This window comes from Scyliorhinus torazame, chromosome 14, assembly GCF_047496885.1.
Source record: "Scyliorhinus torazame isolate Kashiwa2021f chromosome 14, sScyTor2.1, whole genome shotgun sequence".
Classification (NCBI taxonomy): domain Eukaryota; kingdom Metazoa; phylum Chordata; class Chondrichthyes; order Carcharhiniformes; family Scyliorhinidae; genus Scyliorhinus; species Scyliorhinus torazame.
In genome coordinates this window covers 78,570,624-78,590,128 of record NC_092720.1, presented here as the reverse complement: position 1 = coordinate 78,590,128, position 19,505 = coordinate 78,570,624, and the positions used below count along the sequence as shown (strand labels likewise).

Sequence of the window (19,505 nt, the reverse complement as noted above, 5' to 3'; positions counted from 1 at the left end):
GCCATTCTATTCACCACCTTTAAGAGGTGTAGACAGGATGGGGGGATGCTAGTGATCAGGGACTTTTGCATGGGGGACAGACTTGTGACCTTAGAAGAACTGACGGTGAGACTGGAACTACCGAACAAACAGGAACTCCAACATTTACAAGTCAAAAACTTTCTCTGCAAGGAGACGACGAGGTACCCGAGAGCCCCAAGAGAAACAATGTTGGAGGGACTACTGGACACGGGTAGTATGGAAAAAGGGAACTGCGAGGACATATACGGACAACTTTTTGGAAGGGGGTGGGAATCACCACTGGATGGAACAAGGCAGAAGTGGGAGGGAGAATTAGGGACGGAAGTAAGCTGGGGACTCTGGAGCGAAGCACTAAATAGGGTCAACTCCACATTCTCCTGCGCAAGGCTAAGCCTCATGCAGTTTAAGATGGTGCACAGAGCACACCTGACAAGAACCCAAATGAGAAGGTTCTTCCCGGAGGTGGAGGCCAAATGTGAATGGTGCCAAGGAGGCCCAGCCAACAACGGCCACATGTTCTGGGCATGCCCCAGGCTTGTTGGCTTCTGGGCAGCATTCTTCGAGGCGACGTCCAAGGGGGTGAGGGTGGAGTCAAGCCCGAGAGTGGCAATAGCTTAGAGATACCATCTCAAGCCCTCCACTTACTTCCTATTTCACCATGTAGTGCTGGGGTCCATTGCTATTCCAAACCACCCACCACCTTGTCATTCCCATCAGGTTTCCCAGGAGTTCATTCTGATAGATGGTAAGATGGTAATGAGAGCCAAGAGCTAAATTGATTTGAGCCCTATGCCAGCATTATAACTAACACTTCCTGTCTCCCACGGACCCCGAGGACAATTTAAAATTGGGACTTGAATATGTTACAGACTGTTGGTAATTATTGTATATAAAGGATTAAAGTGGGACTGAGTACAGTACAACCCACACAGTGATCTAAGACGGCACATGACCCAGACCCAGGGGCGAGTGTGATGTTGAGCAGAGACACATAAGACCTAAGCATGGAAATAGCTCCTTGTCTGTACACTTTACTGTGCATGTGTAAATAGTTTAACAGTTAATATAGGCTTACAGTAAACCTACAGAAGATTACAAAAACCTCTTTAAAATGCACCATTCTGTAACCGACTGATGGCAATTGGGGATCAAAACCCTCAACTTCGCTAAAATGCTGAAACAAGTCAAAATGGTGGAAGACTAAGAAAAAACTTCAACAAAAAGTCTGACCTGGAAGAAGCTCCACACAGAAGCTGAGGATGCATAATAACCTCACCAGAAAATGCTCCAAAGAAAAGGCCTGGAAGCTGAAGGCAAAGATTTTTATGATAGCAGGGTGCTCCACTGAATCTCCCTTGCAAGTTCAGCTTCAGAGCGCAGAGTCCATAAAGCCTTCAAGGAGAAGCCAGTCCTGAGAACCCTTTCCTTTAATTCATTGTTGAAGAAAAGCCCATTGGTAACACCCAATTCCCCAGTTGGAGCCACAACACATAGCCTCTGAATTGGTAAGATAAGAAAAAGTAATTAATTTTTTTTGCTCTGGGGAACGTTATGATTGTCCAGCTTGGAAAATGGCAAGCATAACTTTCAATTCAAATGCATTGAAACTCCAGACTGTCACTATTGAGAGATTTTTCAAGCGTGCCATTGCCATTTTGCAGAGCCTGTCAAAATGAGCAAATGCAGATATCCCTTTGTCTTGGAGTCAATGGCAGTGCCATCTTGAAAGTCTGTAAGCTCTTAAAGCTGCAACTGAAATTTTTTCAACAGGGATCAAAATTCAACATTTTCAATTCAATTTGGCCTAATCAAAGGGCCAACCCCAACAGGAAATGTGGCAGTCTTGAGAAACGATTTTTCACATTTCTGGAGTACATCAGGTCTCAATAAAAACAGAGGAAGCCAAGATTATTGCCCTTTTATATTGGTTTAGTGATCTTGTGAATTGAGTTATCTTAATGCAAGGCATAGATGAAATCAACAACCAATCGCAAGGAACTATTGACAGCCTTGCACAAATATTTTGATCATGGGAGTTCCTAAGGAGGATTCTGAAAAGGGAACAAAAGTGTAGAATATTACAGGGAAGACTGTAACTTTTACTGGACTAAGGAGACCTGAGGTAAATACTGTTGTGAGAGCAGGTGTGAGAAATGAGGTAGATGGGAGATATGCTGGGTTTGTGTCTAAGGGAAAGGTCACCCCATTTTATTCAACTGATGTAGCCAAACCCATAACTACCTTAAGAGACACAGGTGCTAACTCAAACTCTCTTACTGGAGAAGGATTTGCTTTTCCCTCCAAAGAGCTCAATGAACGCCGAGGTATTAGTGAATGGGATAGGTGGAGATTATATCCCAATTACATTGTACATTTGGAGTGTGATTTGGTGTCAGGTTCAGTAGTTGTTGGAGTGGTTAAGGATTCCCAGTGGACGGAGTAGACTTACTTTAGGGAATGATTTGGCAGGAATGAAGGTTGTAGCTTCACCATGATTACAAAGAGTCTGAGGGAAGTCCTGCACACAGCACATGAGATGCGAAAGGTAGGGCATGTGTGAGTTCGGAAAACTCAATGGGCATTAAATGACTCAACAAAAGAAATGTTGAAAGACATCAATCACGTATCAAGTGACAATGGTAGTGAATCTGATCCGGCTGATACCGATAAAATTCTATCCACAGGAGTGACTCCTCACAGAGACTGGTTGAAGATAAAATCTAGTAACGAACCAGATTCTGAGAACTCGACGATTAAAGGTGACCATAAGAAAGAGGAGTCCAAATTTAATAGTAATGACAGGGATGTAGAGTCAGTTGAGAGTACTGAATTCAATTTTGGTTTTGATTATGAAGTAATGATAAACAGCTGTTACTAAATTGATCTGCCACTCATTGATCTTGAAAGATTGGTAAGTAATTCTTCCAAAGCTAGTAAAGAGGACTGCAAATTGGAAGATGCGAGTGATTTGGTCTTTTCTAAAGGTAATTTGTTACCGCCTCTTGCAATAAACACATTGCCATTCACTTCAGGTGCAAATACTTCCCAGAATATGACTGCTTTGAAGGAAAATAGACATGATAGCAGTAATGAGGACAGTAAGGACTATGAAGTGATACCAAGCGAACTTGGCTGGTTAACCCACATCCTTGGTCTAGTGTTTTTTCAAGGTAGAGGAAGTGCAGAAGAAGGCCATCGGGTCTGCACCGGCCCTTGGAAAGAGCACCCTACATAAGCCCATGCCTCCAACCTATCCCCGTAACCCAGAAACCCCCACCTAACCTTTTGGACATTAAAGGGCAATTTAGCTTGCTTAATTTCTGTAAATAAATTTAGCAGAGTGATTCACAATCCAGGCCCAGCTTGAGATGTGGTGTATTCATAATGGCTTCTGCTGGAGTAATTTGAAGAGAAATAGGGCGGGAGTTTCCATGCCCTGTGCGGCATATATCGTGGCAGCGGAGGTGGCCAGCCACTGGCTGGCGATGGCTTTCCTGTTCTATGGTCACACTGTCTGCAGGAAATCTGCGGCGGGGGTTCACCATCGGCGGGACCAGAGGATTCTGCCAGTGAGAACAGCTGGGAAATTCCAACCATAAAGTGAAGTAGGCAGTAATGAGTTTAATTGAGTGATTTCTAAAGGCTATCAAGTCTCTGTTGGGATTAAAAGCCATATAATTGTAGATTCTGGTTTATAAGGAATCAAAATTCAATTTGAGAAGTATGATGCCATATGTACGAGAAAATGGTTCATTGAAATTACATCACACTGATGGCAGTAACATTAAAAGATACTTCTACCTCCAAGCATTAATAAGAATTATGCTTAGATAAATTCTCTTTCCGTCCACCCCAGTCAAATATTCTATCACTGGCACCACCTACCTTAGGCTGATTTTCACTTTAATGCAACTAATATTAAGCCAATGTCATATAACGAAATATTGTGATAGAAGTTTCATGAAGAGTCCCTCAATTGTCTACCATAACATTGGGGAAGATCAGCGGAAATCACTGAGAAATAGTAGAACAGCAATTTGTGCTGTTTCTCTGGGATTTTCACCAATTGTTTGCTGTAGTTATAGCACACGTTCTAAAGAATCCCTGTCAAAATGTTACAGTTAGTACACTTACAATCAATGTTACCTGTAATTTCCCTTCATTGTTTGAAACTGTTCTCTTGCATAGTATGAACTCTCTATAAGACTGCTGTGTGGCTGTGCATGTGCACATGCTCCTCTTAGAAAGGGGCTGCTGCTTTTGCACGGCCGGTTTGTTCCCTGCATGGCACATTCCCTGACCCAGGTAGCTCAGAAAAACGGTGCTTACAACAATTTCTTTATCACTTATTGTACCTGTGAATGTTGGTGATCTTCTGTTTAGGATCTTTTCTAAAAAGTTGCCATCTTCAGGATTTTTAAAACCAAGTAGCAGCATGTAGTGTTGTGAAAAGGTTTCTGACCAGTCAACAGTTTGAGGCAGGATATGGTTTGTGCCAGGGTCTGAAATATTACCATATATCGCAATATTATTTTACTTGTTGTAAGCAGTTTAAGTCTATCTTCACTGAAATGAATGATAAGGCCAGCATTTCCTAAAGCATTTCCTAAATTAGTAATACTAATATCAACAATGTAAGCTCGATTTTCAAATGGCCTGCACCTGTCTGTGCACCTTGCAGACACATTGTTCCTTTTGTACTTAATATCACTAAAATATTTTTAGAAGATTTGTTGGTAATAGCAGAATGAATTTAAACAAAGGCAAAGCAAAAGCATTCCCATGTTTGTTATTCAACTCTTCAGTGAATTTGGATATTACATTATGTTTTTCATTACAATTAGTCATGGAGACAATATGTGTCAATTTTGTTATGATACTTTTGTGTAATAAAACATAGTATACATTTGAAACAGGAAATATTTTTCCAGAAATTAAAAGCAGTTCCTTGAGGCCACATATTCTTCAATTGTCTTTTGGGAACAGCACAGCCCAAACCTTTTAGCAAGAACATGGCATATTCTAGGAGGGCTGGCTGAGTACATTGGGCCAGAATTGACCATGTCTATTTGTCTGTTCTTAAACATTCCTCGGGGTTTGATGATGAAAAAAGGGAAATACATCATATGATATGGCATATATCCTGAAACTATGCTCTATCACTGCGGAGTTTAAGGGATGCCTGTGATGTCCTGGAGTCCAGTATTCTGAAGCACCTGGGAGTGTTTTCTTCCTTTGTTCATGGGATGAGTGTGGTGCTGGCAAGGCCAGTATTTATTGCACATCATTAAGTGCCATTGAGAAGGTAGTGGTGAGCCAAATTCTGGGATTATTGTAGTCCATGTTATGGAAGGACACCCACAACGTTATTACATAGGGAGTTTAAAGATTTTGACTCGATGACAATGAAGGAACAGCAACATATTTCAAAATCAGATTAGTGTGTGACTTGGAAGGGAACTTGCAGGCGATATTGTTCCGCTGCTCTTTGTCCTTCTAGATTGTCATGGGGTTCGGTGGTGCTGTTGATGAGTTATCACAGTGTAGAGCTGATCGGGGCCTACATCGATGTCCAAGGATGTGCAGGTTGGGTGCACCGGCCATGCTAAATTGCCCTTTAGTGTCCAAAGATGTATAGGTTAGATTGAAGGGTTATTGGGATATGGCGGGGAGTTGGATTGGGTGAAGTGTTCTTTCAGAGGGTCGGTGCAGATTCGATGATCTGAATGGCCTCCTTCTGCACTGTAGGGATTCCATGATTCTATTCTGTAGATAGTACATACTGGAACTACTGTGCACTGGTGGTGGATTGGGTTTCATTCAAGAGGTCAAGTTTCTCCTGGATGGTGTTGAGTTTCTTGAGAGTGTTACGGGAGTGGAACACATTCAGGCAAGAGGAGAGTATTCCATCATACCCCCCACCACATGCATTCTCTTGTCTTTTAAGAAGTTAGATTTAAGTCACTCTTGTGAGGCAAAATAAATTATAAGCAAACTGATGTATCTCTCATGAAATATATAAATGAACAGAACATAGTTTAAATACCAAAATTCATCTGCTTTCTATCTCTCCTTGTAATATGAAAAATAACATTTGCAGATTTGCTCTGTAATGGGATGAACTTACTTTAGAAATAGTTCAGCAGTCCCTGAACTAACCTGGCTCGGCTTTACAATAAGTTGCATGCCATGCCGCAGCTGAAGTCTCATCTCTTCCTTCACTGGTTGGAGTGAGAGTAAAACTTTGGTGTCTCAGGCAGTTAGAGGCGCAGAATGCACTAAACTGACTTCTCCAGAGAGAGAGAGACCAAAACTGACCAGGCATCCTATGGGCCTTAAATTCCCAGCTCCCCAGCGTTGGATTTGGGGGCTACCCTAAAGAGAGGGAAATCCCTTTCAGAACTTTAAAGGTAAGGATTTACATGGCAATTCCCCAAAAGTGCTAAATTCCTCTGGACACATTTCTGCTCTGGGAATCATTCGAAAATGCAATTTAAATCACCAACTGCAGATGGTTCCATCAGGATTACTGCTATAGATACCCGGAATAGATGGAAGAATTAAAACCTCTTCTAACTTCTGGGAAACTATTTTAAATTTCCACGGGACCACCGCCCCCCCCCCCACCCCCCCCCCACCCCCCCAACCTCTTTTCCATATTCCCCAGCACTCCGACTCCAAAAGATTCCCCCTGCCCAACCCATTCCCGACCACTGATCGCCCCTGCAGATCTGACCGGACACAAGCGAACCCCATGCCCTAACCATCAGCTCAACCTGGCAACACAACCTCCGATCCCTCGACCCAACATTTCCCCCCCCCTCCCCCCCAACACCAACATCCAATCCCTGACCTCCAACCCACACCCCATCTGGCCACCAACCCCCACCTCACCCCCAACCTCTGACCTCCATCCTGTCCCTAATGTGCCAAGCCACAAGATCTCTGATCCTCCTGCAGCTGGGGCAGTAAAAAAAAAAGGGGGCATGGCCTCCTTGAATCTACTGGAGCTGGACTGCACTGGGATCTGTGAGAAGACCTTCAATGCAGGCCCCATAGTAGCTCCAGCTGTCAGAGGCTTCAGCACAATTTTCAAGAGCAGGTGAGTGTTCGTTAGATTTGTCTAATTTCTGCAGGCCATCTCTTTCCGATGCTAGCCATTCGGTTATGGCCCATTGGAATGCCTCATTAATGATGTGAAGGGCAAGAGTAAACTCTTTTAATGACTGATTCCTTCGGTATTCCAACGAACTATCCAAATCAACAACATTTATGGCTTGTGTGTCTTTGGGGACGAATGCTTTGTAGATGGAAATTGATCTTATGTCAGAAACATAATTATTATTTAACAAGAAAGCCCTGTTAGTTAAAATAATTTATTGGTCTGTGGGCCCACGGCTTGCTTTTAAGTGCTTTGCACCCAACACTATGAACGCTGCCTAAACTATCAAACTTTCTGGATCTTAGTGTTCTATAATGGTGACTGGCTAAGAAAAGCTGAGAAATAGGTATGTCTGAATGAGAACTAATTTATTGGATAAATATAACTATATACAAATATATAAGACTAGGCGTTACTCAGTCTAAGCCATGAGCATTCTCCCTCTCAACTCTTGGTCATGTCTCCTGCACCATCTTGTGGGACCAACTGTTTCTCCAGTCCCACACATTAAGTATTTCAACCCTGAACACCCTAACACTGCATCTCTCCCCAAGTCTTTGCCCAAATATATTTTACATGTATATTTACATACCTCCCTATCTGCCCATAAGTCTCTGACTTCATAAATCCAATCAATCTAGAGGTTTCAAATCTCTTCTTGATTGTGTTACTGTCGGACTCAGATCGGCAGTCTCCCTTTGGCCTTCTTTGCTTTAACTTGGCTGGCTTTCTGTAAGAATTGCTGCATCTAGCACGTTGTCAGTTTGTGACTCAACATCTGGTTCTTCCAAATGTATAATGATGGTTCCCTTACCTGGATCTAGACTTGATCCTCTTTTTCCTTATCATGCTGTCATACCTCTCGCGATCCGATGTTTCTCGCTCATGGTTGGATTTCATGTGTTCCATATTCTTGTCTGTTGAGTGCATTTTTGACTGTTCTGTCCGTGTTTCTTTACTTCTAGAGTGATGATACCTGGTAGAACCTTGTTCATGAACTTCATGGTAATCGTGGATTGCTGCTCCTGGAAATAATTGTTCAGGTTGGAGCTGTGGGGAAGTCACATATTGCTGTCCCTCAATGTCCCTCAACATATTGCTCTCCCTCAAATTCCGATAACCCTGGTATAGCAGTAAGTTCTAACGTGCCTTCTAACGTGGAAGAGGTGGACATTGTCTGTCTCTAGTTTTGGACTTGTTTGCCTGTTTGAATTCTTTTAGTTTATGGATAGGTGTGGGTGGACTTAAGGTGTGGATGGACTTACAAAGGGGTCACCACTGTCGGATGAATGTACTATTATACCAGTGGATTCTATCATCTGAGATTTGTCTTCCACCTTCTCAGTCAACATGTAAATGATGAAGAATCATGGTCACATTCAGGTACTCTTTGGTCCAAATGGTTCATTACCTCTCTGGTAATCTGTGTCTCCTGGACAACTTCCAGGTAATGAGCTGGATTATTGGCCTCTGTCAACAGTGTCAAAAAAAATCAGTGTTGAAGTCACAATCAGATTTTCAATGCAGTTCACCTGTTTGAGGGGTTCAGATTTTTTATCATTGATGACTGTCTGTTGATTGACGTCCTCTGCTGTCTTGATGAGGTTGAGGTCTACACAGGTGTTTCAGCTCAAAAGAGAAAATTCTTGATTGCGAATAACATATAATGTTTCCAGTATCTGTTGACGTCTGTACTGGAGCATGCCTGCAATGTGCCCATGATTTGTAGTTGGATCCCTTCTAGACCATATAAACTGGGTTTCAGTTGTCCTCAGCCATTGTGTTACCAGCCTCAGTTCTAAAAATAAATTGAAAGTACCCAATTCTTTTTTTTTTCCAATTAAGGGGCAATTTAGCATGGCGATCCAACTAACTACTGCGCCACCATGTCGCCCTTTGATCTCATTACGAAGGACATTTAAAAACTTTCCACCAGGAAACCATTTCCTCTTCATGTTGAGATTACTCAGTTTCATTGATGGCTGTGTGTGAGAAGATTCACTTATTATTCTCTATGTATCTAGAGGTTTTAGTTGATTTGATTTGATTTATTATTATCACATGTATTAGTATACAGTGAAAAATATTGTTTCTTGCATGCTGTACAAACAATGCATACCGTACATAGGGAAGGAAGGAGAGACTGCAGAATGTGTTACAGTTATAGCAAGGTGTAGAGAAGAGATCAACTTAATACGGGGTAGGTCCATTCAAACGTCTGATGGCAGTAGGGAAGAAGCTGTTCTTGAGCCGGTTGGTACGTGACGTCAAACTTTGGTATCTTTTTCCTGACGGAAAAAGGTGGAAGAGAGTATGTCCGGGGTGCGTGGGGTCCTTAATTATGCTGGCTGCCTTTCTGAGGCAGCAGGAATTATAGATAGAGTCAATGGATGGGAGGCTGGTTTGCGTGATGGACTGGGCTACATTCACGACCTTTAGTAGTTTCCTGCGGTCTTGGCCAGAGCAGGCTCCATACCAAGCTGTGATACAACCAGAAAGAATGCTTTCTATGGTGCATCTGTAGAAGTTGGTGAGGGTCGTAGCTGACATGCCAAATTTCCTTAGTCTTCTGAGAAAGTAGAGTCATCTGTACACCTAAAAACTTGAAGCTCTCGACCCTTCCTACTTTGTTCCCATTGATGTAGACAGGGGCATGTTCTCCACAACGCTTCCTGAAGTCGGTGACAATCTCCTTCGTTTTGTTGACATTTAGGGAGAGATTATTGTCGTCGCACCAGTTCACCAGATTCTCTATTTCATTCCTGGACTCTGTCTCGTCATTGCTTGAAATCCGACCCACTACGGTGGTGTCATCAGCAAATTTGAAAATCTAGTTGGAGGGGAATTTGGCCACACAGTCATAGGTGTATAAGGAGTCTAGTAGGGGGCTGAGGACACAGCCTTGTGGTGCATCGGTGTTGAGGATGATCGTGGAGGAGGTGTTGTTGCCTATCCTTACTGATTGTGGCCTGTGGGTTAGAAAGTTCAGGATCCAGTCACAGAGGGAGGAGCCAAGGCCAAGGCCACAGAGTTTGGAGATGAGTTTAGTAGGAATGTTGGTGTTGAAGGCTGAGCTGTAGTCAATAAATAGGAGTCTGACATAGGTGTCTTTGTTATCTAGGTGTTCCAGGGTAGAGTGCAGGGCCATGGAGATGGTGTCTGCTGTGGACCTGTTGCAGCGGTAGGCGAACTGTAGTGGATCAAGGCAATCCAGGAGGCTGGAGTGGATTTGTGCCATGACTAACCTTTCGAAGCACTTCATGATGATGGATGTCAGAGCCACTGGACGATAGTCATTAAGACACGCTGCTTGACTTTGTTTTGGTACAGGGATGATGGTCGTCTTCTTGAAGCAGATAGGGACCTCAGATTGTTGTAAGGAGAGGTTGAAGATGTCTGCGAATACCCCCGCCAGCTGATCCGCGCAAGACCTGAGTGCTCGGCCGGGTACCAGTGGCTTTCTGTGGGTTGACCTTCGAGAAGGCTGCTTTGACATCTGCAGTGGTGATCTCAGACACAAGTTCATCCGCGGCTTCTGGGGTGGAGGGCTCGCTCTCGCTGATCTCTTGCTCAAAGTGGGCATAGAATGCGTTGAGCTCATCAGGGAGGGGTGCATTGGAGCCGACAATTTTACATGCAAGTGTCCAAACGTTTTACAATGAAGGTATTCTGCAGTGTGTGCAGGACACTGACCTAGGTTTATCCCACCAACTGTATTGCCTCTCCAAAGTTCAATATTGTTTAGATTGCAGTAGGTCAGATAGGGTGTCATCAGCACACCAGCTACAATGTGGTCTCGTATTAGCTCAGTCTTAAGATCACCATATTTGCAATTTCAGGAAGTCTACTGATAAAGGCATCTCCTGTTTTGTAATAAGTCCACGGAGGCAGAATTCCTTTTATTACAAACCCAACAGCTGAACAATCATGACCATTCAGTCTGCTGTCGACACCGGGAGTGCAGAGGATCTGACACTCCCTGTTTTATATACACAGAAAGGAGTTCCCTGATTGGGCCACTAATCAGGGAACTCGTATTCTAATTGGCCAATCTTAAAGGCCTGGCCTAAGTCATTACACCCCTCCCCCCCAAAGTCCGAGGAGCCCTCATGGTTGTTGTGACTTACTTCGTCCTGCTTCGTTTTTGCGCCGGGTCCGGCTCCTCCACTTCGGCCTCCAACGTAGGGGGGGTATAACGGCTAGGCGCCCGTCTATTCTGATGGGAGTGCCTGAGGGGCCTTTCCTCCGGTGGCAGGCGTTACAGCTGCGGCATCATCCACGGTGTCCATATCCGAGTCCGATGTCCTCACCAGTGGTGTCGGAGGGGCGTGAATAGTTTTCCGGGGAGACTCTCCACGGTCCTTGGTATGCTGGTCTGAGTCAGCTCCGGAGGAGGAAATGAATCAGAGGCCCGCACCTGGTCCAGGTGTTTCTTTATTACATGTTTTCCCACACGTATCTCATACGACACAGGTCCTGTCCTGGCTTTAACTGTTCCTGCTACCCATGTGGAGCTATTCGCATAATTTCTGACCCATACATTTTCACCTGTGTTGAACTGTCTTTCTCAGCGAGTGTTATCGTGGCCCCTGCATTGGGCCTCTTGGTGTTGCTCTATTCTGCCACCTAAATTCGGGAATAGTAAACTCAGCCGGAATTGGAGTCGTCTGCCCATGAGTAGCTCCGCTGGTGCTATTCCCGTTGTTGTGTGTGGGGTTGTTCTGTAGTCAAATAGCCAGCGCGACAGTTTGGTGTCCAATGATGCTGCTGACTGTTTCTTCAATCCAACTTTTAAGGTCTGGACGGCTCTCTCCACCAAACCATTTGATGGTGCCATCCTTATGTGCGGAATGCCATTCGACTTCATAAATTTTGTGAAGTCCTGGCTGGTGAAAACCGATCCATTATCCGAAACTAACACCTCCGGGATACCATGAGTTGTGAACGAGGTGCGGAGTTTTTCAATGGTAGTTGTTGAATTCGCAGAGTTCATTTTGTAGACATCCAGCCATTTGGAATGGGCGTCTACTATTATAAAAAACAGTGAACCCATAAACGGGCCTACAAAATTGACATGAAGTCGCGACCATGGTCTACCTGGCTATTCCCATGGGTGCAGCGGGGCTGCCAGTGGCACCTTCTGCCCTTGTTGGCATTCTTGACACCGACCTACCAATGGCGCTTTGTCTGTGTCCAGGCCTGGCCACCAGACAGAGCTTCTGGCCAGCATCTTCATTTTTGAGACCCCGGGTGCCCATGATGTAGTTCAGCCAGTATGGCTCGACGGCCTTGACTTGGAACTATTACTCGAGCCCCCCCATAGCAGGATCACGTCTTCCACGGTGATCTGCTCTCTTCTGCTCCAGTAAGGGTGGAATTCCGCCTGGACGGTCTTTCCATCTCCCCAGTTAGCACGATGTGTTTTATTTTTGATAAAACCGGGTCCCTTTGGGTCCATAAACAAATGTTTTGTGCGGCCACTGGAAGGGTGTCCAGGAAATGCAACATCATTACAGTTTCCTCTATTTTGGGTACTAATGGCGAGGCATCCGGAAATGGCAGCCTGCTTAGTGCATCGGCGTTTGCCACCTGGGTTCCTGGTCGATGCTCCAGTTGATACTGGTACACCGCTAGTAGTAGGGTCCAGAGTTGGATCCGGGCCGAAACTATTGGTGGTATTGCTTTGTCTTCTTTCAACAAACTCAGCAATGGCTTGTGATTTGTAATTAGTGAATTTCCGCCCGTACAAGTACTGGTGAAATTTCTTCACCGGGATGATCACACCCAGTCCTTCCTTTTTGATTTGGGCGTACTTTTGTTCTGCTGCTGCCAGCGTCCTGGAAGCAAATGCTACAGGTCGTTCCTGTCCATTTTGCCCTCTGTGTGCCAAAACTGCACCAATGCCATATGGAGACATGTCGCACGTGAGCATCAACTCTTTCCAGGGATCGTGGTGTGCCAAGACATTCTCTGAGGAAAGTTGTTCTTTTATCTTCTTGAAAGCCCTGTCTTGGCAGGCAGACCACCGCCAGGCTTATCCCCTTTTTAGTAATTGGTGTAGGGGATCCAAGTCGGAAGCTCTGTTCTGTATGAACTTTCCATAATATGTCACCAGTCCTAAAAAAGACATTAACTCCTGGATTGTGGTGGGGGCCAGGGCATTTGTAATCACCCTCATCCGATCCTCCAAAGAGTGGAGCCCTGATTTGTCAACCTTGTACCCCAAATAGATTACTTGAGGTGTTAGGAAAACACATTTCTCCCCCTTTAGGTGCACGCCTGCTGCTGAAAACCTCCTCAGGACTTCCTCCAGGTTTTGCCGGAGTTCTGCCTTTGTTTTTCCTGTAATGAGGACGTCGTCCAGGTAAATGGCGACTTATGGTAGCCCTTGCAATATATTCTCCATTGTCCTCTGGAATATCGTATAAGCTGACGATACCCCGGGTAATCTTGTATACTGAAAAAGGCCCTTCAGGGTGTTTATCATTGAGAATTTTTGGGACTCTTCGTCCAGCTTCAGCTGTAGATATGCGTGGCTGATATCCAGCTTTGAGAATAGGAGGCCTGCAGCCAGCTTTGCATACAAATCCTCAATCCGGGGAATTGGGTATTTGTCCAGTTGTGAGTAGCGATTAATCATTTGAAATCTCCACAAAGGCAGATTGAGCCGTCCGGCTTCAGGATAGGCACCACGGATGCTGCCTACTCTGCAAACTGGACCAGTTTTATTATCCCCTCACGCTCTAATCGTTTTATTTCCATATCGACTTTCTGCCTTAATGTGAAAGGTACTGGTCGAATTTTGGGACTGCCTCTGGATCTACATGCAATGTCGCCTTTGCTCCCTTTATTGTTCCGAGCCCTTCTTGGAAAACCTCTGGGTATTTGCACGCGAGTTTGCTCAGGCGGCCACTTTCCAGCTGGAAAATGTTTACCCAATCCAGCTGGATCTCTTTTAGCCAATTTCGTCCCAATAAGCTTGGCCTCACACCTTTCACTACCATTAAAGGCAGCTTAACCAGTTGCTCTCCATAGGCCACAGTTACATGCGTTGTGCCCAACCCTCTCAGTGGTTCCTCTGTGTATGTCCTCAGTTTTGCCAAGGTCCTGGTTAGGAAGAAGGGTTGGAGTCCAGTGCGGATTTTATTGAATACTGTTTCCCCTATCACGATACTGCTGCTCCAGTGTCAACTTCTATCAGTGTGGGACGTCCATTCAACCTTATGGATAATTTAATGGGTTTTGATTTAGCTGTTCCTCGTCGGAGGTAGGTGGGGCTTCTAGGGTATGCATTCTCCTGTACCCCGGCCTACGTGACCTTTTCCAAGATGCTGGTTTTGGGCTTCTATTTCTCCTTTCTGGCTCCGATCTCTAGCAACAACTACAATATTTTGTCGGGCGAAAAGCTGCAGGGGCTGCCATCTGTCTGGAACTAATTTTTCCTTGCTTGGGAGGGCTTCTGCGTGTGGGCCTGGTTAATTTAGTATCCGCGTCGTTCCTGAGGGTGGCTATGCAGTTGCCTATCCCCCAGCGGTAGTCCCTTAACTCAGTTTCACTGGTATGGGTGTCTATCTCCATCGGAGTACCCTGTAACTCATGCGCTCCGCTTGCCACTTTTTCTAAGGACAAAGCCAGCTGCAATGTTTGTTTGCAATCCAGCTCAGCCTCTGCTATTGCTATATTATTTATTCCACACACCAAATGGTCTCGGAGCATCTCTTTTAGCATCAGGCCAAATTCGCAAGCCTCTGCTAATCGCCTTAATCTTGTTAAAAAGTTTGTAACTGACTCCCCAGTGTCTCGGAATGCTGAGTAAAACCGGTACCTTCGCAGGATCAGAGGTGGCTTAGGGTCATAGTACTCTTTTACTAAGTCCGTCAATTCCTGGAACGTTTTCGTGTCTGGTGCCTCAAGAAAAGTGAAACTACGCATAATGGCAAAGGCTGCTGACCCACACGTGGCCAGCAGAATGACCCATTGCTTTTCATCCGGATTTATATCATTTGCTCTAAAGAAATAATTCATCCGCTCTACATATTGGGCCCAGTCTTCCACTGCAGGGTCAAAAGAGTCCAACTTTTCGAATAAAGGCATTTTGCCTGTCAGTGGATTACCCTCAATATGTGGCAGCTGCTGACGAGCAGGTTTCTTCGGGTCATTCCGTTTTCCTCGTCGCCACTGTAATAAGTCCACGGAGGCAGAAGTCCCATCACCAGAATTCCTTTTATTTACAAACCCAACAGTTGAACAATCATGACCATTCAGTCTGCTGTCTACACCGGGAGTGCAGAGGATCTGACACTCTGATTGGGCCATTAATCAGGGTACTTGTATTCTAATTGGCCAATCTCAAAGGCCTGGCCTAAGTCATTACATGTTTCACCTGGTTTCTGGACACTTTTGTTGCATTTGGCCATCTCATGAATCTTGTTACTCTGTAAATTAAAATAATTATCAACGGTTTTAAGACTTCTTCCAATTTCTCTGATGTTTCATTAATGCCTTGTCTTGCTATAACATTATCCACAATTGCTTCAATAGAAAACACTAATTAATGTATTGACTTGTTCAGCCTCAAACCTGTTGTCCAATCCTGAAGCAATTCGGAATCTTAAAAATGTTTTCCTCCATCGTGCCCAATTCTATGTTTGCTTGGTCCTTTCATATTCCCCATATCACTCAGTTATTGTGAATTAGGAATCTATAGTTGCTTTAAGCTTCAAGGAGGTCTCTCTTAATTTTTTAAACATCCTTTATAGGAAAGGAGTTTTCCCTACTGGGGAACTGTGTTTAAACAGCCAATTTATTGTTTTGTTTTATTGCTGTCTCATGATCGCCATGTGTAATGGCGTTGATCCCGACTATGAGGTGTATCAAAACCTGCACTCGTTAAAAATAGAATTTGCCTTGTGCTGCCTGCATATTGGGCCGGTAAATTGAAGAATTGGACCCATTTCCAAGCGTTGTTCACTCTGCCTCGATTGTTGCTAGGTTCTCTGAATCTGCTGCTGGATCGGAATTTTTCATGGACCACCACATGCTGTGGTTCAGTTGTTTTCTGCCTCTTCTTCTTCTATGGAGCTCTATTAGAGATTTTCAACTGTCCATTGATACCTTCAGTTTTGGTGCCTTTCTTACGGTCAGACTTGTAAATCTTGGTTTCAGGGTCCTTCATAGCTGCCACCATGTTGTATGTTGATTGCATCTAGCAAAGGAACATAGCTACGTCTGAACTATAACTGGTTTATTGGATAAACTTAACTATAGGCACAGTAAAGATCCCCCCCCCCGTTTTCTAGAACATCAGCACTTCTATATGCATCCCATCAATCATAATTGGGCAAAAATAATAAGACAATGGGCTAAGTTTTCTTTCATTAGAAACAGATAACCAGGGTTTCAATTGGTCCACGAGAGGTTCAAGAAATTGGGTAAGGAACCTCGTGACTATGCTACCAGACTATAAACTCAGGTCTTGAGTTCAACTCAAAGTTGAGACACTGAATATTTAACATTTGGCATTTTGTTGTCTTGCATCACAAAATCTGCATGTTTATCATAAAAACCCAAGTAGTAGTTAATATCCTTCTCAGCCCTGTCTGGCCAACATGCTTTTCCTGTTCCATGCTGTGTGGTTGGCACTTAATGTCCTTAGATTCTTAGTAATGGCCAATAATTACTGCTGATGTCACCCAAGAATAAATGTAAATAAACAGCATTTTCCTGCGGCAGTTCTAACTTGAGAGACGGAGCTTGATTCTCAGCAATCTTTCTGCTACTGAGCAGTTTATTGCTTTGCAAGTGAGAAAAACAGTATTGCTGCAGCATCATTTTAAAAGGTTGCACTAGCTTTAACTACTGGCAAAATTTTCTGCAAATGACAACACTGTTTTCCTTTGGATAGTTGAAAATGGAGATAACCTTTGTTATAACCTGCCTGCTTACCATTGGCTGGGGACTAATGACAATCCCACAATCCTGTAGGAATATGAGCTTCCCCAATGAGGGGGGCAGAGAAACCATTAGTAAACTCCAAGTATAAATAAAGCTGGCCAGTTTGGAACCAGCAGGAAGGAGTGTGCAGCAAGGGAAGTTGCTGCTGCTGTTATATATATATGTTATTGTAAATAAATGTTATTACTTTGTATCCTTAAAACTCGTGCTGGATTCTTCGTGGCCCTCACAAAACTGGCGACGAGGGTTAAAGTGAATAGCTGTCTACACTGCTGAAGCCACCTCCCTGGATTTTTGTTGGATACAGGTTGGAAGTTGTTTTCTATTACACCATGCCTCTGTACGGACGTTTGGATGTTTTTGATGCTGCGCTGGAAAGCTGGAACCAGTACGCACAACGGATGCGTTACTATTTCCGGGCAAACAATATCACTGAAAACGAGCGCCAGGTGGTCATATTGCTCACCGCCTGCGGCCCGCATATGTTTGGGGTGATTAGGAGCCTTACGTATCCAGCTGCGCCGGACACCAAAACGTTTGATGAACTTGTGAATATAGTGGGGCAACATTTTAACCCAACCCCGTCCACGATAGTCCAGCGTTACCGGTTTAATACCGCTGAGAGGACCCCTGGAGAATCCCTTTCTGATTTTCTATCCAGGCTACGCAGGATTGCGGAGTACTGTGACTATGGTGAGACCTTGTCAGAAATGTTATGCGACCGTTTGGTTTGCGGTATTAACAATGTGGCCACCCAGAGAATGTTGTTAGCTGAGCCAACATTGACTTTTCAACAGGCCATTCAAATAGTATTGTCCCGAGAGAGCGCAGAACGAGGAGTGCAGGAGCTACAGGGAATGGAAGTGCATGCCTTGGGGCGCAACCCCTTCCGTCCGAAAACGTACCCCCGCACTCCTGCGGTACCTTGGGCAAGGCGATGTCCGGACGACGCCCGTGGCCATCGGACATTCCTCCCCGAAGGGAGCCTTCTCCTGAAACAATGGATGAGGACATGTCCGTGTCAAACTTGTAGGCGCCGACCGCGTCGCGGACGCCAATCCTGGGGCGCCAGAGCGCCGTCGTTCCGACCGAAACGGGGACCAGCCTAGGGGCCGTACCTTCCATGTGGATGAACCTGCGGCGACTACTCCTGAGGACGTGGAGACAGAGGACGACTGCTTGCAGCTGCATTGTGTGGCAGCTCCCCGTGTGGCCCCCATTAAGGTGACAGTACGGGTCAATGGTCACCCGCTTGAGATGGAGTTGGACACTGGCGCAGCGGTCTCCGTGATCGCCCAGAGGACATTCGACCGCATCAAGCAGGGTATACAGACCCTCACATGAACCGACTCACAGGCCAGGTTGGCCACCTACACGGGGGAACCACTGGACATTGCAGGAACTACAATGACCCCTGTTGTTTATGGACGTCAGGAGGGGCGTTTCCCACTTATCGTGGTGCGTGGCCATGGGCCCAGCCTGTTGGGTCGGGACTGGTTACGCCATTTGCGGTTGCAATGGCAGCACATCCTCCAAACAGTTTCTGAAGGGTTGACTGAGGTGCTAGGACGATACCCAGATGTATTCCAGCCTGGTTTGGGGAAAATAAAAGGGGCCGTAGCCCGTATCCAAGTCGAACCAGGAGCCACGCCGCGCTATTTCCGGGCGCGCCCGGTGCCTTACACCTTGCTCGAGAAGGTAGAAGGGGAGCTCACTCGTTTGGAGAGTTTGGGTATTATCAGGCCCGTCCGTTTTGCTGACTGGGCAGCACCAATTGTACCTGTAATGAAGCCAGATGCCACAGTTCGCTTGTGTGGCGACTATAAACTTACAGTGAATATGGCTTCCCGACTCGACCGATATCCAATGCCTCGCATAGAGGATCTCTACGCGAAGCTTGCTGGCGGACTCTCCTCCACAAAATTAGAAATGAGTCACGCCTACCTACAGTTGGAGCTGGACCTTGCCTGCAGGCCATATGTAACGATTAATACACACCGGGGCCTCTATGAATATACACGGTTGCTCTTTGGAGTATCCTCTGCCTGCGCTATTTCTCAACGTGTTATGGAGGGCATTTTGAGAGGTTTACCACGTGTTGCTGTCTACTTAGATAACGTTTTGATGACAGGGATGTCGGAGCAGGAACATTTGGAAAATCTGGAGGCTGTCCTTAGACGCTTTTCGGAGGCTGGAGTCTGTTTACATCGCACAAAGTGCGTATTTCAGGCAAAGGAAGTAGTCTCCCTAGGTTATCGGGTGGACCGCGAAGGTTTGCACCCCGTCGCAGAGAAGGTGCGTGCGATTCAACAGGCCCCCGCCCCGACTGACACTTCGCATCTTCGTTCTTTTCTCGGTCTCGTAAACT

The 19,505-nt window shown here is 45.2% G+C and overlaps 1 protein-coding gene across 1 annotated transcript in view; it reads right to left on the bottom strand.

Annotated features, from left to right (window-relative positions):
• LOC140389828 (spermatogenesis-associated protein 16-like) overlaps positions 1-19,505 on the bottom strand; it is a 370,821-nt gene that overhangs the window by 175,162 nt on the left and 176,154 nt on the right. The window contains exon 8 of the mRNA XM_072474394.1: positions 4,377-4,523. Coding sequence (XP_072330495.1) covers positions 4,377-4,523 — 147 coding nt within the window. The remainder of the gene's footprint in view (positions 1-4,376; positions 4,524-19,505) is intronic.